Raw genomic sequence first — 23,104 nt, forward strand, 5'->3', positions numbered from 1 at the left:
GGACTGTCTTTCTTGTTTGTATTTCTATCCCCAGAATTCAGCAGAGTTACAAGTATATATAGTAAACACTTCATGTGTGTTCTTTTATTCATTTATCTGAATTTTCTTCCAAATTATATCAATATTTTAAATGATCAATTTATCAACTTATTATCAACAACAGATTATCTAACATCAAAAAAAATATTTTAAACATTTTTTTTTAAGTTCCCACAATTAAAACTCAAGTTTGTATGGGTACACAGAGCAGTGATAGACTCCTGAGTTACCTATATTTTGGCTTAGATTCATTTAGTGAATGGGAAAGGAGTTCTCATAAGCCCTCAGTGACTTTTTTTTTTTTTTAACTTCCTATTGAGAGAAAAGAGTATCTGACAAAAGGGAGAACACAGAAATTATAGTTTGGATATGCTAAAACCAAATGTCCCTTTGAAAACTGATATCCAAACAGGTAGAAGAGAAAAAGGCTGACATTTTAAGTTCCAAAAGAAATCCTTCAGGGTTTTTAGACTTCAACAATGGGACTATTTAGAAAGATAGAAAGGGAGTTCTTGTCTCTACACCTGTGGCAAATAATAATAATAATAATGACTCTTCCCAAGTAAAGTACTAGCTTCTTTCATCCTGTCCACAATTAGAGTCATTAAATACCTTATTGCTATGGGACAAAGTTCTTTCTGAAGATTAATTTACCCTGGAAAAGTATGATGTACTTAATGTTCCTCCATTCAAATCCTACTGTGGTACAGAGGTGACCCTGGACTCTGGAAAGTGATTATCGGTGGTATGCATGCTCTGACAGGTGTTAGCAAGCTGGAAAAGCTTTGAGGATAGATTTGGAGATAGACAATATATCTGCCACCTGAAGACAGACTTAGGTAACATATGGAAAGGTTATCACCAGAAATCTGGCTATCCTCCAGGAAATGGATATCTTTGGTGATAGCAATACAAAAGACTAGTTAGAGGGGTAGATTGGGTAAAAAGTAGATCAAAAGAGAAAATATCACGTAAGCAGGGAACTTTGAAAATATTGAATAATGATAAATAATGTTAGATTATTATCATCCTTATAATTACAATGGTCATCAAAGGCTTGATACGTCAAACAAAAGAATTTCTGGAGGAGTGAAGCAGCACGGTCTTACTTGCACTTTAGGAAGATCACTTTGGCAACTTCATGGAGGATGACTTGGGAAAGTGAGAGACTTGAAGAAGGAAGACCAATTAGTTTAACTATTATCAAGGTCCAGAGAGGGAAGATGAGGATTCAGATTAGAGTAGCAAAGACTTGGAGATGATTCAAGGAGTGGTGGGAGGTGTTGACAAGTCTTGGCAACTGATTGTATATATGGGATTAGAGACAGTGAAGAAACAAATGTCTCTGAAGTGGTGAACCTCAGTGACTAGAAAGTTGGTAGGTTGTCCCAGATAGAATTAGGGAAGTTAGGAAGAAGTTCAAATAGGATGAGAAATCCAGTACTCTCTTGCCTCAATCACCTTTGTTCTCTAAATCTTCCTCAGCACAATCCCTGTGAGTTCAGGGAAAATGAGGTACAAGTTTATCTAGGAGAGTAGGAATATCACAGATAAATGAATCTGTAAATGTACAATACATATCTCCCTCCCCCCCAAAAAATGCAAAAACCATCACTTGAGCCCAAATATTCAGCTGTTTCTACCAAATATTTGCTTTGCATAATTTTAACATTTAAAATCTAACAAACATAAACTCTTATCATAAACTTAGTAAACTTTAGTTTGAATTTTAATTATAAAATTATTTTGATTATAAAAAACAATCTGGCAAACTAGGATACAAATTTAAATGTATTTTTGTTTTTTTTATTTTGTTTCCTCTGTCAGGGAGAATGAACTTTTGTGGGGAAAATGGATCAAAAATCACTTATGGGGATTAGCAGCCAAGACAAAACAAAGAAATAGAAAGGGAGCAAGGTAGAGTGCTCAGAGTTCAAATGTGACCTCAGTACTAGTATGAACCTGGACAAGTGCCTTAATCTCTGTTTGCTTGAATCCACTGGAAAAGAAAATAGCAAACCACTCGAGGATTTTTGCCAAGAAAACCCCAAGGACAGTAATGGTATAGTTGCTATATATATATATATATATATATATATATATATATAGTTGCTATAGTTCACAGAGTCACAGGTTCAAATAAGACAGAACAATAACAAAGAATGAGAGCACTCAGCTGTCATTGCTGAATTCAGATGACTTACTTGACAGGATATTCAAAGAAGTGGATAATGGACCATACCATCATAAGAAGGGACCACAAAGGTCATTCTCCTCATTTAATGGATTGGGAAACTGAATTTCAGGGAAATGAAGTGACCTTGCTAAGATCACTTAGCAATCAACAAGTAGCAGAACCAGAATCTGAATACAGGTCTTTAGTGAGGTCCAAAGACCATACATAGGACCATAGATCTAGAACTGGAAGAGACCTCAGAGGCACTCTCATCCAACCCCCTCATTTTATAGAGGAAGAAACTTAGGCTCAGAGAGGCTACACCATAGCTGCAAAACTACTATTAATAATTATGGAGAATGAAAGAGGTATTTCAGGATTAAAAAAAGACAAATGTTAGCCTTGTTTTTAAAAATGGTAAGAGAATGGAGAATGAAAATTCTAGTCATTCAATCAACAAGCATTTATTAAGCATTTGGTAGGTGCCAGAAACTGGGCTAAGTGCTAGGGATACAAAAATGAAGCAAAACCAGTTATTTCTCTCAGTGAGCTAATATTCTAATGGTAGAAGTAACAGTGCAGTAAATGGGCACATATAGTAAATATCCAGAGTGGATAGAATATAATCTAAGAAAAATAAGCATTAGTATGTGGGGGGATTGGGAAAGGCATCCTGAAAAAGGTAAAAAGTTAATTGACTTTTGATTGGTATTGTTTGTCCTTCATTCTCACAGAGGACCACAATATCAGGGAGGTGATGCTATAACTTGTAGGTGAATTTGATTGAAGTGAGAGAGGGTGTAAAGTCACCAATCTTACTTTCTCCTCTAGAGCCATCTGGGCCCAGTGGCAAGACACAGATCAGGATGCTGAAGATGGCCCTGGATGCAGTGGGAGACCTTGGTCTTTTTTAATCTAGGATCTTTAATAGGTCTTAGTTTGACTGAGAACACTTAATCAGTGATTAAGGTTGGGTAAGAAATGAGGCAGAGAACGGCCTCTTCAGTCTGGGAGGAGAAGACCCTCAGGGTTTTTGGCTAAAACAAAAACAAAAAAGTACTTTTTGCATTCACAGAGAGCCAGAGTTTAAAGCATAGTCTTGAAGGAAACTAAGGTAAGAAGAGAAAGGAGAATAAAGCATTCCAGGTATATAGACAAAGGAACAAAAGAACATAGGTATAGAGTTGTAAGTCAGGAAGATGGGAAAGGCAGAAAGGGACCAGATCATTAAGATTTTTTATGTTGAATTTTTTTATATTTGATTTGGAGGTAATAAAACACTCCTTGGGCTCGTTAAACAGAGGAGAGATATGGTCAGATACAGGCATTAGAAAAATAACTTTGGCAGATGAATGAAAGATAGATTGGAGTAAGAAAGAACTTAAAGGAGGGAGATCAGTTAAAAGTCTACTACAATGGTAGCCAATCAGGGAAAGATAAAGGTCAATTAATACTAAAAAGGTACTGGCCATGAGGTTGGGGAAATGAGGACATACGCAATAGAGATTTGGATGGTTGAAATGATGAGATGTGATCACAGATTAGATATATTAGATAGGGTGAATGAGGGGGGAGAATCCAAGATAACATTGAAAGTATATTTTCTGGGAAGTTAGTGGTATCCTTGGTAGTAATAAGAATATTGGGAAGGAGGGACAGTTTATGAAGAGAATGAATTCTCTTTTTGACATTTTGAGTTTAAGATGCTAAACAGTTCAAGAAGTCCTGAAATTCAGGAAAAAACTAGGGCTAGATATATAAATCTGGGAATCATCTGCATAGGGATAGCAAGAATCAGGCTTTTATTTTTTAAAAGTTTTATTTTGAACCCAATAGACACCAAATAAAATGGGCATTTACATATAACTAGTAAAAGAAAATTATCCATGTAATTTCAGGCCTCTATTATGAGCAGCTTGCTTTTCTTTTTAAATATTAAGTAAATTCAAACTGTAGCTTTTAAAGCTATTCTGCTTGTCTATACTTTCTGACCTTTGCTCTGTTCTGTTCTCAATATTTTGCTTTATTTTTCTTCTCAACATTAAAAAAAAAAATGTCTTGATGACATTTCCTTCATGAACTTTTTCACACTACAAAGCATAGTTATATGAAGGATTCATCTTATACCCTATCCAAGTCCTCCATTATTTGACAGCTTTGTTTATAACTTCTTTCACCCTTCTTTCCAGAACAAAATATTAATTTAAAAAATATGTCCCACATCCTTGATTATTTTGGTTACTGCTTTTGAATGTACAAAATTTATCCTGTATTTTTTGAGGTGAAGGAAAATATCTTGTGATTTGTCTCAAACATTTTTCTGATGATGTTTATAATTTTGGTGATCTGTTTTGGTTTTGCCTGTATAGGGCTGATATTTTCAGAAAACAGCCTTTGCTTATTATGCTTATGATACTTTCCTAAGATGTTAACTGGTTTTCATTCCATAAGTGTAGTTTATATTACTCTTCCTTTATGTTTGTCATCATTAAATTTGCCAACTTTTCTGCTTACTCACTCAGCCTCATAAGATCTTTTTGCACTTTCCCCCCATGACTTGTCTCTTGCAAAGCCCCCAGAGTTTCATGTCACTAGCAAATTTAGAGATGACTTTACCCATCCTCCTTAAGATAATTTATTAAAATGTTGACAAATACAGGAATGTGAAATGTTCCCTTTCCTAGGTCTATGAAAAGCTTTCTTTTCCTAGAGAAGAAATAAATTAGATAATCAGTCTCCTCTCAAAATAATTGGGAGTTACTTATATAATAATAATGATGGCTTCTGAACCTCCCTCTTCACTAAGCACCTCACTCAGCTCCAAAGCCATGTATATGACTGGATCAGTAATACCACCTTTGAACATAAATTTGGTGAGTCCAATGCTACATTTCTCTTTCTAGTTCTTGACTAACACACACACACAAATGCTTCAATGAATATTTTGGCAGATTCTACTTTTTACCTCCTTGGGGTATATGTCCCATAGTAAAAAAAAAAAAATGAATGATAAAAATAGCTAACAAATGTACATTGCATATACTATGTGCCAGGCACTGTACTAAATGTTTTATAATTATTGTATCATTTGATCCTCACAAAAATGCTAGGAGGAAAATGTTATTATCCCCATTTTGCAGATGTGGAAACTGAGGCAAAGGGAAGTTATTTAACTTATGACTTATGCAAGATTATACAAGTGACCAGTAAGTTTCTGAGGTCACATTTGAACTCAGGTCTTCCTGACTTCCCATCTGCTGTTGTATCCACTGTGCCATTGAGCTCTGTCAATCGCAAATAAACTCCCATTTATTTGGCTTACCAGGACAAATGCTTAGCATGGAATGAACATGAAGCACTTGACAAGAGAAAAGGGGAATAAATAAAGATATTAATTGTGAAAATATGCACTGGAAAGAAAAGTCTAATAGTCAAAACTGTACCTAATAGGTGTAAAGAAAGAATTCAATCACAGGATAAATTCCATTACAGGTGCAGTTGAGCTTCCAAAGGCTACAGATTTATCACAACTGACATTTTATTAAGTACTTATTATGTACAATACTATGTAAAGTCATTATAATGGATAAGGTATGATTTCTGCCCTCAAAGTGTTTATAGTCTAAAAGAAAACATAATACATGTTTTAAGATAAATATAAAACAAAGTAAAATATGCTAAGTACGTGAGAAAAGTATGAAGTTCTATGAGATTAGATAAGCAAGAGATCACTTCTAGGAAATATGATCATGGGTTTTCGTGATGGCATTTGGGTCAGATACAAATAGGTGGAGATAGGAACTGAAGCATTACAGTCATAAAACGACAAATGAAATTTGAGAGGGAAGAGAGTAAGATATATTTAGAAGAATGATTTCATCATTTTGGAGAAGAGATATAAGGGGCAATATACCATATAGGAAATAAAGATGGAAAGCCAGGTTAGAGGTGGATTGGACAGTGCTTTAAATACTAGGTTGTTTGCCTTTCTTCATTAGGTAAAAAGGTACCATTAAGTTTGTAAAATGGTGAAATGATGTGATCATACCTGTGAACTAGGAAAAACAATTTAAAAGTGATATATAAATAATACATTGGAGGAAACAGATCTGACAATGATTTAGGCAAAAGATCATGAAGATCTGAACATAGATATTAATAGTGGAAGTGGGGAAAAGGGGATAAATCCGAGATAAAATGAACCAGGTTTAGTGATTGGATGGATATATTAGATAAGAGTCAAACTATGTCAAACATTCCAAAATTATATGCAAGGATGAAAGGAAACAAATGGTGGTGGCCTTAATAGGGAAATCAAGAACAACATAATTTAGGGGCAAATAAATTCAGTTCTAGATTTACTGTGCTTGTGGTATCAGTAAAAAATTAATGAGTTACCTAAATCTTTTAAAATTATTTTTCAGAGAATCAAAACTATAATTAGTTCAGAAGGCATGTGGTAGAAAAAAGTAGGCTGTAGATGTTTCCAGAGATAACTTGTACATAAAAAATGACATAAAAGATACTGTAAGGGAAATATTTTTTTTAAATCAAAAAAGTTGGGAGGCCAATTACTTACCAAGAGTAGGGAAAAAACAGGTGGTCATCCTACATCATATACTGGTATCCATATAATGGACTTATTTCAACGCCTAAGGTGTCTCTGGATAGATTTCAGGTGGATTCATGAATTTGGATGGTATATAAAAAATAAATTACAACTTTTTTTTTCGCTATTCTCTAAGTGAAACTCGGGATTTCCTTCAATTTTTTTGTTTCAATATCTTATTTTTTTCCAATTGCACGTAAAAACATTCTTAATCTTTTTTTTTTTCAATTTCAAGTTTTTAAAAAACCCAAAAACCAAAACTAACCCAAAACATTGTTCTGGTGAGAAGGGGTTCAAAGACTTCACCTTGCCAAAGGGGCCCATCACACATAAATATTAATACCCTCTGGCCTAGGGGAATACAACTCAGCTTGACCCACAAGACATGGTTTATGGGAGATCACAAACAGGACCACCCTCTACCCTATTGAAGGGAGAACCTAAAATGATGAGTTCCCAGACCCACTGAAGAAATAAAGTACACAATGAGCAGAACAAACTCCAAACATTTGATATCCAGTATTTATAATATCTTTCTATAACTTTCACAACTTAGATACACTCCAACCCTCCCACTTCTGCTCACAGTACTAGTATTTTTTTGACTTAGCAAACAAATCTAACATTATCCTATCCAACTATTACCCTTTATAAATTTAAAGATTTTGATATACCATTTGCCTTTTCAACTAACTAAATTTATGATAGATTCCATCTGCCTAACTTATTCCTATGGAAGATATATGGAAGTTGCTGAGTTGAATGACACTGGCAAATGTTAGTGAAGTCGTTACCAAATCAGATATCTGAAAAGAATAATCACAATGATTTAAAAAATTTTTTACACCAGGATCTAAGGTGTGGTGTTATTTAAATTTGAGAAGAAGGATGTTCACAGAGCTGAAAGGGATTTTATTTCTACCTCATTTTGTTGAAGATAAAATGAAATACTTGTAAAGTATGTTGCAAACCTTAAATTCCAATATAAACATTAACTAGTCATTGGACTGTGAGCTCCTTGAAAATTAGGGACTTTTTCCTTTTCTATTTTTGCCTCTCCCCCCTTTTAATTTAATTCCATGCTAAGCACCATGTCTGGCAGAGTTGGAACATAATAAATGCTAGGTGACTGACAACTGATTAATTACCACTGTACTTAACAAAAAAGGGAAATTATCCCAGTGCAAAGAAAATCAAGAAAAAAATGTAAATTTGACACCAATTCTTAGTTTTTATTGACATTTCCATTTAAACTGCTAGGAAAGCTGTATAAATTGTAAACATGAAAACCAAACACTTGCATAAATTATTTTAAAAACTACAGCAATGAGAAAACTGCAGCTACGAAAAGATAAAAACATAAATGACTAACAGAAGGGAAAAGTTCAATTTCTCAACCATGTATGCATAACTGAGACTTAAAAGCCCCTTCCCTAGAAAAGGCAGGAAAAATATGATGTCTAGTTCAAGTTGCAGTGTAGATGTTGGCCTTTCCGTGCATTTACACACACATACACACATGTACATATGTATATATAAACAATTATAACCTAGGGGTGAAGGGATGGGAAAAATCAGGAGAAAGGTCCTTGACTGACTATCCAGGGAAAGAAATGACAGAATCCAAAACAGTGTAACTAAAAGCATTTAAAATAGAATAATCCTTTCAACAATCTGTGCTTATTTCCACGTCAGAAAGAAAAATCAGAAAGACCCTTTGTTATCACCTAAAGCAAGTCCTCCGTAGTCTAAAGCAATCATTTTAGTTGACCTTTAGCTTCGCCTGTGTTTCACAAGCCTTTAGCTAGTCATACCTGGGAGGCCAAAGTGCTATCCCTAGAAGCCAGACTTGAATTTGACATTTCAGTTTTCCTGCCTCTTAAGAGATAGATGTAAGGCATACCAGCAATACATATGAGCTGTTTGGTGAGCATGAGAAAAAACTGTTCTCATCGTCCTAAACTGTCCAAAAAATTAAACAAACAGTTCCATATGGTGACGTTGACTAATATGAGACTCCAAAATGAAGATATTCGACCATCATTTCCTTTCCATCCACTTGCTCATGCTTGCATGAATGTGCCAGAGATAGATGAAAAGATTCCAAAACTAGGCAAACCAGGAGAGATGGAAAAGCAGAGTCCAAGTAATCCCCAAACTGAATTATCCACCTCCTGAAAAATCCTTGAGTGGGTTGAATGTGCATCAGATTAATAAGACATTCAGTTTTTCCATTGTCACTGAGGCCTGCTCATCCCAAGGCTGCTGCACTTAGGGTTTAATTCCCATTTCCTGCAGTGTAATGCTACCATATGAACTTATGATATGGAACATATTAGCAGATGTAAACACAGATTCAGGATTTTCTTGTAGGATTTAGCAAGGAGTGCATGAGTCTTTGTTAAACATCAGATCTCCTCCCTACTTCCCCTACCCTCCACCAAAAGAACCACCACTTTCAGAACCATAACAGAAAAAAATAAATAGTATATTCTCCTTAAATTAATAATGTTTTAAGTACTGATTGGAAAGCTGGAAAGCTCTTTATCAATTCCAAGTATAGGTACTGGGCAACTTTGTATATGGAACCATCTCATCTTTACAACTATTCCTCATTTAACATTAAAATTCATTATTATGAGTGCAAAATATGAAATTCTGTGGAGTTTTTTTAAATTTGGAAAAATCTGTCCATTTTGAAAGTCTATAGGAAAAGAATCTCTCTTATATTCCTCTTCACAGTGTCCAAATCTGTGATTCAATATGACACCTGATTTGTCTGTCTTTGGACAAATGTGAACAAAAGAATGACCCTTTGAGGTAGCAATGAAAAGGGCAAACCTTCAGGAAAACTGTCAGTCCTATAGTCTAGCCTGTGCATCCTTAAACAAACCCCAACGAAACTTCTAACAAGCTAGAACACCTTAACCTGAGCTAGGAGGGCTGCTAGGAGGAAAGGGCTCACATGAGGTGAGGTTAACTTCTTTGCTCTTTGACATTTAATGAGTAACTTGTAAATTTGCAAATGCAAATTGGCCTGAAGCAATCACTCAAGTGGCTCTGCAACTTATCTGTAAATGGGAAACTAGAGAATTTTTTTAAAAAAAGGAACAGAATTAATTTTACTCAAGCTGGTCTCAGGTAGGAGGAGGCTCCATCATCTGTGCTGTGCACCATTTGTCTCACAGATGGACAGATATGGGTGGGCAGGGAAACCTCCCCCTCTGCTTTTCAGTACCACATGCACTAAAACCAAAACACACAGTGAGTTTCAATATAAATTGAACAGAACAAAACAAAGAAAGCTTTAAGCATTGTACCATAGATGAACATTGAGAAAGCACATTCCCTTCTCTTTGCAGCCCCCATAGTCATTTATGCACTCAATTTATATGCTAGGTTTTTTACCCCTTCATGGCTGAATTCTTAGGTAATTTATTGACTATAGAAAGCAAGAGTTTTCCTTCTATACTAACTATCCCATTTCTTATTTTCCCATCACCTTGGATCAACTCACCACATCCTTGATGTATAAACAATAAAGCCCAGTTATAATCACCTTATTATCTTCATAACTTACTTATACTCTGTTGTCAATACTGGTTGCTTTTGCCTTCAAAGCATTTCAAGAATCTGACTCCTTTCTTTATGAATCTATAGTCACTACCTTGGTTGCATGGGATTATTTTGTATCTGCAACACTACAATCTTCTTCTAAAAAAAGATTCCCATCTCTGGGATCTCCTCTCCTCTTGATTCTTAATATTGCTTCTGTCTTGTCTTTATCTATTACCCTTAACAAAGTTATTTTTCTCCTAAGAGGTCTTTCAGGTTTTTTTTACTCTATTTTGGGACTAAGTTACTCAACCTGTTATCAAAACGTAGTTTTACTTCATCTCATTAATTTGCTAACCCATCCTGCCATCTTCTAAGCTGCTTATGAAATCTTTCTTCTAGGATGGTTTCAGTTTCTAATTAGAGGGATCTAGTTCATCTCCCCATGAACTCAACCAGATATGTCAACATCTTAGATTTCTTATTAATCACTGCCTAACAATGTGCACTTCACTGATTTTTGATATGCCACTTAATGCTCATATTTTAACAAGGCTTGTTCAGTTGAATTTCCCATCTTTTGATCTGCCATGTCAATACAATCTGTATCATGTGCAAAGAGATGCTTAAAATACACATCTTCATATGAAAGAAGGCAAATGAAGTGATATTAAAGCAGATTAAAAGAAGAGAAAATGATCAAATATATTTGAATTTAACATCAAGTGTATTCATTCACTTATAGATCAATGTTCACTTGATTATCCATTCCTGTACAATACTCTCTGATATTTGAATAATACTTTAAATTTTTAAAATACTTTAAAAGCCCTATTTGAATGACAAGAATATTGAAGTTCACAAATTAGAAGTGACTAGCCCATGGTCACACTGTGAGCTGACACAGCCAAGACCAGAACCAAATGTTTTGACTTCTACTGCAATAGGAGTTGAAACTCTTAATGCTGAGTATTTGGGAAGAGAGAAAGGCAGTCATTTCCAAAATTCCTCCCATGTTTTCCTCCAAATTGACAATTTGTATCCCTAGGACACTGATAATACAATTTGATATTTTAAAATATTAAATGGGAATTGTTTACTGTTTACTTCAATTGTAGATCCAGCATTGGGAAAATTCTCTCTCAAAGCCCTAAGTTAACTACTATCAATATGAAGTGCCTTTTTTTTTTGAAGCCACAAGTGAGCAATACAATTGTTGATGCTTTCTGGCACTTTGTTTTAGTTAATGAAAGCTCTGCATCTACCAATGTCTTTACTTTAATTTTGGTGACCTACAAGAGGCTCTGTTGCTTGAGAGTTTTTAATGGAAATGAATGCAAGCTGGTTACATATTATAATAACCAGGAAACCACAAAAGGTAGCCAGCCATCTGACTACTTACTGTATCAGATTGCAAATAGATGCGTATTTTCTTTGGTCTTGGATTAAAAAAAATAAGTTTCAAGAATGGATGCAGAGATAGAATATCATTTTGACAAAAATGAAGGTCATTCAAATTGCTATGCTGCATTTCTTTAAAATGGAAGCCTATTTTTGCAGTGTACAGAGGAGACATGTCTACTGGAGGCAAGGAGAATGGCGAAGGATTTCAGGGTCAGGACATTCAGTTTCATGTCAGTTGAAGGAATTGGGTCTGTTCTCAAATATGTGAGGAGCTGTCATAGAAAAAAAGGTTTAGACTTGTGTCATTTGGCCTCAAAGAGTAAAACTATAAGCAATAAATGAAGCTGCAAATAAATAAATTTTGGCTTCATATAATTAAAATTTCCTAATAATCAGAGCTATCCACAAGGAAAATGGGCTGCTTGGGGGGCTGTGGAGGAGTAGGGAGGGTGGGTTTCCCTTCACTGAAGCTCTTCAAGTGAAAGCTGGATGTAGCAGAGATTCTTGAACATGTGTGGACTGGACCAATGGTCACTGAAGTTCCTTCCAAGTCTGAGATGCTATGATTTATTTTTCTATTTGTTCAAAAGAGTAAATGCACAATACAAACAATAGCTGGGAGAAGAGGGAAGCCTACATGCATCCCTTCTGAAGTCACTGTGTCTCAATGCTCTTAGGAAAATTTAACAATAAATTCTTTAAAAAGAACCTCAAAAAACCAAATTCTCTTGCTAATTAATGATTGTTCTTTACCAGGAAGAAGTGGATTCTAACTTGTTTACATCTCTGGGTTGCTATCAAGTACCTATGACCCTTCAACTCCCCTCACCCTTCCAACTTCAAATACTTTAATCAAACCAGTTTAATTTTAAAAGCATTTTGAAATAGACCATTTAAAACTCAATTAGAAATTCCCAAATACCCAGAGTAACAGGTAAATTTTGTTTTAAGGGATACCTATCACTAGCTAAAAACCGAGCCTTCTAATGATAAGGTTAAGCAAGACTTAAACAGAAAATCTGTTATCACTAGGACACTGATAATACAATTTGATATTTTAAAATATTAAATAGGAATTGGAATAATCAGTTTACGTCAATTTAAAATTTCCTTCTTTCTCACAGTAAATAGGAATAAGCCAGGAAGCATCATAGAGAGTCTTTAAGATGACCTAGTTCAGGTTTCTTAATCTTTTTTGTTACTTGGACCTCTGGAAAAGCTTATGGACACTTTTTCAAAATGATATTTGTAAAAAAAAATTAGAAGGAAATGCTAAATTTCAGTTTTTGAAAACAAAGATGTATTTTCTTTTCCCATCCAAATTCATGGTCTCTCTGAAATCTAGCCACAGACCCTTGGGAATAAGAAAAAAGGGAGGGAATAATCATTTATTAAGCACCTACTGTGTGTTAGGCACTGTGCTAAATACTTTGCAAATATTATCTCATTTACTTCTCACAACAACCCTAGGAGGTAGATGCTATTATTATCCTCATTTTATAAATGAGGGAACTGAGGAAAACAGAGATTAAAATTGTTCAGGGTCACATACCTAGAAAATGTTTTAGGTGAATTTGAATTCAGATACTCTTGACACCAGACATTGTGCCACCTATGTGGGAGACCACAATTCCTACATTAAGAACCCATGATCTAATTTAACCCCTTTATTTTACAGTTGAGGAAAACAAAATGTGATTAATTCACAAAAGAAAAAAGTAAGCTTTTAATGAAAACCAATTTTTCTTCCTTTTGGTGTTCTTACAAAACTGACTTGAATTTTTCATCGTCAAGATCTGCCTTACATATAGTAGGTAGTTTAGTAAAACCTTGTTGAATTGAATCTGTAATTTTGTTTTTTGGTCTGTAAACTACTTTCTGTTTTTCGAATTAGCTGTACTCTGCTAGAAGAGTCCGTGCTATTGAAGCAATCAGTCCCCTGATCCTAAGAACATTATGTGTCTTTAAAAAGCAGGGATATTTGGGCCATAACTTCCTTGTCTGTAGGTTCACATATCAGCTTCAAGCTGAACAAGAAATTTCTTAATTTTTTTTTTTAACCCAAACAATGCTCAGAAGTCAAGACATAGGTCAAACTTTCTGAGATATTCTTTTCCTTGTCCAATCTACTACAGAGAAGCCAGGCTAATTGAATCATTTTCCTAGTTCTTTCCTACTGGAAACATGATTTCTAGCAAAGCACTCATTTCAACAAAATGCTATTTAAAAAAAAAAAAAAACTAAACTAAAAAACAAAAGCCAACTATAACAATTTGGGATGTCCTAGGTTTCAATGTTTCTCAAACAAAACTTTGCTTAGGTGGCATTGTAGGATTAACTAGAAAGAGAACATCAGAGATCACAAAAAGATCAAAGTCCTCATTGTAAAGAAGAAGAAAATCAGAACTGGAGAGTGTGAAGTGACTTGCTCTGGTTCATAAAATGAGTGATCTCTGACAAAGCTGGGATTCAAATTCAGGGCCTCTGACTCCTTAGCTTAAGAATTTGTGAATTCTAAATCAACAGGATAGGTTGTAAGTCAACAGCTATGTGTTAACCAAATCAAATTGCTTCACTTTATAGAAATAGATTTTATAAAGAATGGTATTAATTAACATTGGATTCTATTGATAAATGAAAACACCTGATTCAGAAAAAAATGAATTACACATAAATATGAATTTAAATCTAGTCCATGACAGATTTTCAATAACCAAATAAATATTATGCCTTTTTTTTTTTTTAAGGGAGGTTTTCCTTTCCTATAGAGAATGAGTCTTTCAATATATCCTTGCAATAAATGGCCATGATTTCATTTCACAGAAAGATCAAGGAACACTTAGAGCAGCAGCACCAAAATACAAGGAAGAGGCATGCAAAGGACAGTTTCATTTGGAATCATCTGGCACTTAAGAGCTTCCCCATTTTGGTTTCTGATTAATCATTCGCTTTCCCCCACTCTTCTCTGGACAATCCTATTATTCTTGCTGTTAGTACTACTATTACAATGAGTTTCTATGAAGACAGGAAAAAAAGTCAAGCTTTTAATAAAATGTCTTTGAATTCTTTTTCCCCCCCGGAAAACAAAGCAGCAACATGATCAATACTTATCTGAACTACAAAGCCTTAATAATGAAAAATGCTTGATTCCTTTAATCCCTTAACCCATCTACAAATTTTTATCTCTTTTTCTTAAATAGTCTGATTTGGGAGTTTTATCATCTTGCTTTACTGTTGTTTTTTGGTGGAGTGTTGCTTTTGACCTAAAACGTAGCAGTTGGCTGAATCCAGGTGGTCATGAAATGGCCAACATATTAAACAGGTTTACAAATGGTGAAGTGGAACTTGCGGCATCTTCTGTCTTTAAAACTTGCCATTTTCCCTCCCTCCCCACATAGACACACATATTGGTATCTTGTACACTAGAAGTTCACCCCTATTATAAAACAACAACTCAGTTGGCTTCCTTTCAGTCTTACTTCCATAGGAAGCAGATACTTGGCAAATTTGCAAGGGAAGGATGGATCAACTATGGAAGTTCTGCACTGTCGCCTGTTTCTGGGAGAGTCGAAGGAGCTCCTCTCGAATGGCTTTGATAAGAGAAGCAGAGGAATGCCCTGGTTGGAGATCTTCTGTAGAACTGGTGTTGTTGTAGCATAGCCCTGGCCCCTGGAGGCTCCTGTGGGGGAGGTGGGTAGGGGGTGCAGAGGGCTCTCTACTTGAAGTCCTTGGCACCTGAAACAATGGTGAAGAAGAATACTCTTGGTGTCCAAGCCCATGAGTCTGAAAAAACACAGCGAGAATTACTATACTTCTTAAAGAAAGAGTATTAGAACACAAAATGAAACAGCTGAAGGTAGAAAAGTCCTTTCATCACCTTCTCCCCATTTCCCAATCTCCAACTCAGATTCATCCAGGCCAGTTTTCCCCCACCCCTTTACCTGAAGCTGGAGGGAGAGGACATGGCAGCAATGGTAGCCTTCCCACCAGAGAAAGCATGAATATGTCAATGTGGGGTGATAGGAAGGCAGGATCCTTTGGGATAGGAATGGACTTGGCTAGAGATGAACTGAGGAAGCAGGAAAAGTTACTTTCACAAACCTTTGAAAGATTCAAGATTTCTAATCAATGTGATGACCAGTCATGAGTCTAGAAGACTGACGATAAAGTACGTACCTATCTCCCTGACAGAAGTGATAAATTCAAGATAGAAGATGAGATCTACATGTTTGGACATAGACAATGCAGGAATGTTCTGTTTGAGTGTTAATAGTTACAAAAATTCTGTTTTTCTTGGGTTTTTTTTCCAATGGGGATTGGGTAGAGTAGTAGAAAAAGAAAACAAATATTTATTAATTTTAAAAATAAATTAAATATTAATATTCTCTCTAGAATAGTGAGTGAGTGTGTGTGTGTGTGTGTGTGTGTGTATGTATACAAAATTTTAATACTATTTTAAAAATTTTAACTTGGACCTTAAGGAACTTCTAGTGAGTAACTTCTCTTACCAATGTAGATCTGTACTCCTTTCTGTAAACATAGAATTAGTTGCCTGGGTCACTGAGAAATTAAATGACTTATTGTAAATCACACAGTCAGTATGTATCAGAGAAGGGACCTGAACTCCCTAATGTATTATTAATAAAATAATTTCTACAAAATTATACAAAGATCAATTCTGATGGACATGGCTCTTTTCAACAAGATGATTCAGGCCAGTTTCAATGGTCTTGTGATGAAGAGAGCCATCTACACCCCTCAGAGAGAGTGAATGTGGATTACAACATAGCATTTTCACTCTTTTTGATGTATTTGCTTGCATTTTGTTTTCTTTCTCATTTTTCTTGTGCAGCACATATATTGAATTCAACATATTTTTTAAAAAACATGTTTAATATATATTGGATTATTTGCCAACCAGGGAAGGGAGTAGGGGAAAAGGGGGAAAATTTTGATCACAAAGTTTTCAAGGATCAATATTTTAAAATTATCCATGTTTATGTCTTAAAAATAAAAAGCTTTTATTTATTTATTTTTTGCTGAGGCAATTGGGGTTAAGTGACTTGCCCAGTGTCACACAGCTAGGAAGTGTTAAGTGTCTAAGGCCAGATTTGAATTCAGGTCCTCCTGACTTCAGAGTTGGTACTCTATCCACTGTGCCATCTAGCTGCCCCAAAAAACTTTAATTTTAAAAAATTAAAAAAAAAAAAAAACAAGGATTCCTTAAAACAAAACAAATAAATAAATAAATAAAGTAAAAAATATAAACATAAATAAAATAAAATAAATAAATAAATAAAATAAAATAGCTTCTAGTTAAAGCTGACAGAGGTCAAGTAAATAACCTAAGACTTCTGCAGTGTGTCACAAGAGTTGAGTGGGGTTTCTCACTCATTCTAGGAAGTTATAGGGGGTAAAGTTGAACACAAAATGGAAGAAGGGATGGCAATGATTGCACCTGAAGTTTAGAAAAGAAGCAGGACATGGGTATGAGAAAAACACACAAAAAACCCCAAATATATGTAGAGAGATTTTTAAAAATCTACTTGCTCTTTGTATGTCACTTATGGAAAAAAGCAATATGAGCCAAAAACAAAACCAAAACATCATAATGCATTGGTTAACATTTATATTTTGTAGGTAAGTCAACAAGTTGATTTAACAAGAACTGGAAGCGTATTTAGACATTTGTTATAGCATTTAATTAAAATCTCTTTCTAGATGTGTATGTATTCAAAAGGGTCAGACAAGGGTTTCAATGGTTCTTTAGTAAATTATTGATTTGGTATTTCAGAGGATGTCTTGCCCCTGGGCTAAGTAAAAGGGTGCCTTTAAAAGAATATAATACATAGGTCAAAACTACTTACAACCACTTGAGGAAACATTCAGATTTCCTTCTATTGAAATTAGAATGTAGAGTTGGGAAACTTTTTGTTTGTATGTCAAGGGTTGGAATTCCAGGCAATATAATTCTTTCAGTATGAGTTAATACCTTCTTTAGAACGTGTTGTTTCAGTGTTGCTTAGAACACTGAGAGGTTAAATAATATGCCTAGGGTCACAAGACAGCCAGGATGTGTCAGATGTGGCCCTGGAGTTCAAGTGTTTCAGCCTTCCAGGTAAGCCCTAGAGAAACTTTTGCCCCAAAGCCCTGTTAAATGGTTGAGTGCCTCTCCTTGAACAATATTTCAACCATGGTTCATTTAACTCCCTCCTTCTTCATGGGCAGCCATCGTTGCTCAAATCCTTGATGCTCATTCACCCTTTCCTTTTTTCCACCCCACCTCATTCTTCTAGAACCATGATCAGATTAATTCTGCCATTATTCCAGGATGGCATATGTCAATCTATTCTCCTATAACACCACTTCCTATCTCATTAATTTTCAGGTCAGAAGCATTCCCTCCTTAACTACCACTTCTGAATAGGAGTTGTTTTCCCCAATCAGAACATAAGCTTTTAAGGGACAGCGACAATCCTTGCTTTTGCATTGGCACAAAGTAGATCCTTAATAAATACATTTTTATTCATTCATAAGATATTAGATATGAAGTGGAAAGGATTTCCAAGGTCATATGGTCCAACTCTTCCATTTTATAGGTAAAGAAGCTAAGTAACTTTTTTTTTAAGGTCACACAGTTACTAAGGGGGCAGTGACCAGATTCAAATTTGAATCTGGGTCTTTATCCTTGAAAGAAATCTTTCTTTCCATTGTTTCATGATCCCTTTCATTCATTCATATAGATAAAGATATCTTGTTGCATCCCCAATAAATGCTTTTTGGATTTTAAAGTGATTTCCTCAATACTTTTGATATTATATGTCTAAATAAGAGTTAATGAATTAAGACAAAAAATATGCCTAAAGCTATGGCTGTGGTTAAATTAACCTCTAGCAGTGATTACTAGAAATTTTATAATCTCTAGTCCACCAAAAAATGATAAAGAGATACATTAAAGTGATGATTTTTCAGCATTAGAGAATAAGTTGGTTGCTTATTACAGCTTTTTGTTGCTCAGTCATTTCTCTTTGTGATCCCATTTGGAATTTTCTTGGCAAAGATACTAGAGTGGTCAGCCATTTCCTTCTCTAACTCATTTGACACATAAGGAAAAGGAAACAGGGTTAGTTAAGTAATTTGTCCAAGACCATACAACTAGTATCTAAAACCAGATTTGAACTTAGGAAGATAAGTTTTCCTGACTCCAACTCTATTCAGTTGCACCATCTAGCTGTTCTAAATTAATCAACCTCTAAATTTCCCCACACCCTTCCATGTTGTTTATTTATTTTATTTATTTTTTGCTGAGGCAATTGGGATTAAATGACTTGTCCAGGGTCACATAGCTAGGAAGTGTTAAGTGTCTGAGACCACATTTGAACTCAGGTCCTCCTGACTTCATTTCCACATTGTTTAATCTTTTAAGTCATATCCAACTCTCTAAAACACCATTTGGCAGATACTGGGGTGCTTTGCCATTTCCTTCTCCAGCTGCCTTTTTTTTTTTTTTAACAGATGAGGAAACTGAGGCAAGGCAAATGGGGTTAAGTGACTTATCTGGGGTCACACAAACAATAAGTTTTTGAGGTCAATTTTGAATTCAGCTTTTCCTGACACTAGATCCATTATACCACCTAGTTGTTTTCCATATGGCAAATCATGTTATTTATATAATGAGTTCCTTTAATGGTATTTCACAAATGCAAAATACTTAAAAAAAAAAAAAAAAAAAAAACTGGGCAAAGTACTAAAATCCACATTGCTGAAATCTATTTAAAGACACTCTACAGGAGAAAAACATTCTAAAGAAAACTTTCTATCCATGAATAAAATTTGGGCTATAATAAAAAGAATTCTAGATATCAAGTTAAGGACTTCAATAACAACTTTTTTTAAAAACACTCTGATCAACACAATGTCCAAAAGAATGGAGATAATCATACCTTTCAACTTCTGAGTAAGAGATTAGAAGAAAGAACTTAAAAACACAGAGACATGCATTTTTCAAACATGGTTAAAAGTGAGAATTTGTTTTCCAGACTAAAGAGGTATATATTGAGGAGTTTCGTTTTTAAAAAATTAGCTCAATTTGGGGAAAGAGTGGAATGGATAGAGCCATTTACAAAAATACTTGTTATTTGAAAAAAAAATTTTTAAGAATTATTAAAAAAAAAAATTAAAAAACCTAAATTTAAATGCTAGTTCAGCTATTTACCACTAAGGCAAACTTCAACAAGTTGATTAATAGCTCTTTTTTCCTCATCCATAAAATAAGGGATATATATTATATTAATCATAAAATTCCTTTCAGTTCTAAATCCTTTCATTGAGATGGGGAACTATAAATAAGAAATATTATTGAGAAAGACATATAGAATATTTTTGTTAGTTTTGCTTCGGTATTTTTTCTTCTTTATAACAAGGAAAACTATACTATTGGGGGAAGGGACTTATCCAGAAATGACTATATTGCACAAACAAGACATCAATGAAACTATTTTTGTTTTTTTGTGTTTTTTTTCTTTTTTTTTTTTTAAAACAAATTCTCTGTTCCCCAATTATCTGAAACATTATTTTGTTTGCTTAAGTATAGAATGAAATCTAATTCCTTCATGTTAAAGTAAGAAAACTAAAGTCTAGAAAACTTATGTGATATGATCAAGGTTATATACAAAGTATATTCATTGTAAATTCATTTAACTGAAGTTTTGGCATAATGTCAAAGATGAATCAGGCAGTCTCCTCAGAGACAGAAGAAACTATTCTTTAGAAAAACAGATGAGGACATTTGCAGAAAGTACTTGTGCCAACATGATAAAAGTTTTGCATTCACATAGTTGTTAAATTTTCTCTCAAGGATGAGGAATCACCTTCTTATGGAACCAGTGTTAAGGTGAGCTAGCTATTTCAAAATTAGTTGGCTATTTGAAATGCCTCAAATGTCACCTAGGAAGACATCACTAATGAGAATCTTTTTTTTAAAAAACCTACTACAAATTACATATAGTGATTAATGCAGGCAAATAAAATAATGTATATTTAAGTAGTTATGATTTCAAAGGTGAACTCCATATATGTATCAACAAATATCACCTAAAAGTCCACTTTGGCTAATTCTTGTCATATCTTCTGACCATGAGTATACTCCAAAGCTCTGTCCTGGTCTTTCTCTTCCATTCTCTTGACATTCTCACTAGGAAGCTTCATCAGCAACCAAGGGTTCCATTATCATTTCGGTATAGATGACTCTCATATTTCCATTTCTAGCCTCTGTTGTAAGCTCAAGGCCATATCAACTGTCTCACATTTCTAAGTGGATAGCCTATAGTTATCTCAAACACAATGTGTTATCTTTCTTCAAAAAGCCATCTGCTTTCCTAAATTCCCTATTTTTGTTGAGGGCACCACTAACTTTCTAGTCTCTTAAGTTTGAAATCTTGATACCAAATCTCATCTCTTCACACTTCCTCATCCCACATATCCAAGTCAGTTGCCAAACGTTTTCATTTCTACCTTCACATCTATGAGATCCATCCCCTCCTTTCCACTCACACAACCATCACTTTGTTCTGCCTTTCCTCCCCTCTTTCCTAGTCTACTGTAATGGCCTCCTTTTTGATGTCCCTTCCTCAATCAAGTCCCCCTCTCTCTCTAATCTACTATGCGGCCACTAAATTAATTTACTATGAGATATAAAAAGTTCAAGAGACATAGTTTCTGAATAATTAATAATTTTATTAATTATGTTTGCAAATAATTAATAAAAGGATGATCATCTGGCTTTCTCTCCTTGACCAAAGACCATAGAGCCCACTGAATGCTTACATTCCCATGGAGGAGTGGGTACTCCAAACAGGTGTTGATCAAATCTGATTGACTGGCAACTAATGAGAATGAATATTATAATGAGGGGTGATCTTATTCTAATGAAGGAACTCTGATCACTCAGTCTTGATCAAAGAGATTTATCTACGCCTATACTAGGGCAAGCTAGACAAAAGAGGGCATCTGATTCCACCCAGATCTGTCTGACTAAAACATAATGGGCCAGAATCCACCAACTCACCTAAACTAGAATTTCTTTACCTTTTGATCAGAGCTAAGTTTTCTATCTTATTATCATCCCTGTATTTCAAAGGCTGTCTAAATAACTTTCAGGGGCTGATTTCTGAATGAGGAAACAAGAAAAGGGAAAAAAATCTTAGTCCTAATTCAATAATAATACAAGAGAAAAAAACATTTCTCTCAAAGCACAGATCTGACCATGTCACGTTTCTACTCAATAGATGATAGCTATTACTTACTATTTTTAGGATCAAATATATATGCTTCCATTTAAAGCTCTTCACATGCCTTTTCCTAAATTTCTAGTGTTCTCACACATAACTCTCCTCTTCTCTCTATCATCTAGTCACAGTGGCCTATTTGATGCTCCTTGAACAGGTCACGCCATCTCCTTTCTCTGGGGCTTTGCTGTTCTTTTTACCTAGAAGGCTCACTCTCTTCAACTCCACCTCTCAGAGTACTTGGTTTCCTTCAAGTCTCAGCTCAAGGGTTATCTTCTGCAGGAGATATCCCCTGCTCCCATTCCTTACTCCTAGCTGCCACATCTCCCCATCCAAGGTTACATGATGATACAGATTGTTTGCATATGCCATGTATAGAAAACTCTATATTTATCTGTTATCTTCCCCATTAATAAGGGTTATTAATAATAACAGCTAGCATTTACACAGTACTTCAAGATTTTTCAAAGTACTTTACATATATCTCATTTGACTATCACAACTCTGTGAAGTAAATACCACAGTCACATAGTATCTGAGGCTAGATTTGACCTCAGCTCTTACTGAAAATAGTCCAGTCCTATGCATGGTGATATTAGAACCCAAGCTCCTTGAGAGATGGAACTATTTTGTTTTTGTCTTTATATTCCTAACTTAATATAGGACCTGACTTCAAAAGTGCTTAATAAATAATTATTGACTTATTAATTGATTTTGGTGTAGCATCTGTTTCAAAGAAAATAGGACATTCTATTAAAGAGAACAGAAATTAAAAATAATTTACCTCCTACTTTTGACTTTATGATTTTGTAATTAAAACCTAAAATCTGAACATCAGATTAGAGGACACAAAACAAATAGACTGCTATTGTTATTATTCTTTTATTAAAATTTATTTTAGTTTAATAGCATTTACAATTTTTTCCTTACCTTTTTATTTATGCTTTTTGCTGATTTCTTTTATAGTATTAATGGCATCATTATTTTCATCAAAATGGCTTAGATTTTGTAGTTTTAATAGGGGATTACAATTTG

General features: G+C 34.6%; 1 protein-coding gene across 2 annotated transcripts in view; it reads right to left on the bottom strand.

Annotated features, from left to right (window-relative positions):
• Window positions 1-14,261: 14,261 nt before the first annotated feature.
• Window positions 14,262-23,104, bottom strand: part of KIAA1549 (KIAA1549 ortholog) — a 154,748-nt gene continuing 145,905 nt past the window's right edge. The window contains exon 20 of one of the 2 annotated variants that reach the window (XM_031939153.1): window positions 14,262-15,518. In XM_031939153.1, coding sequence (XP_031795013.1) covers window positions 15,309-15,518 — 210 coding nt within the window. In that variant the 3' untranslated portion in view covers window positions 14,262-15,308. Of the gene's footprint in view, window positions 15,567-23,104 lie in introns of both variants that reach the window. The other variant, XM_031939152.1, reaches the window with a different exon arrangement.

Source organism: Sarcophilus harrisii, chromosome 5 (assembly GCF_902635505.1).
Source record: "Sarcophilus harrisii chromosome 5, mSarHar1.11, whole genome shotgun sequence".
NCBI lineage: Eukaryota > Metazoa > Chordata > Mammalia > Dasyuromorphia > Dasyuridae > Sarcophilus > Sarcophilus harrisii.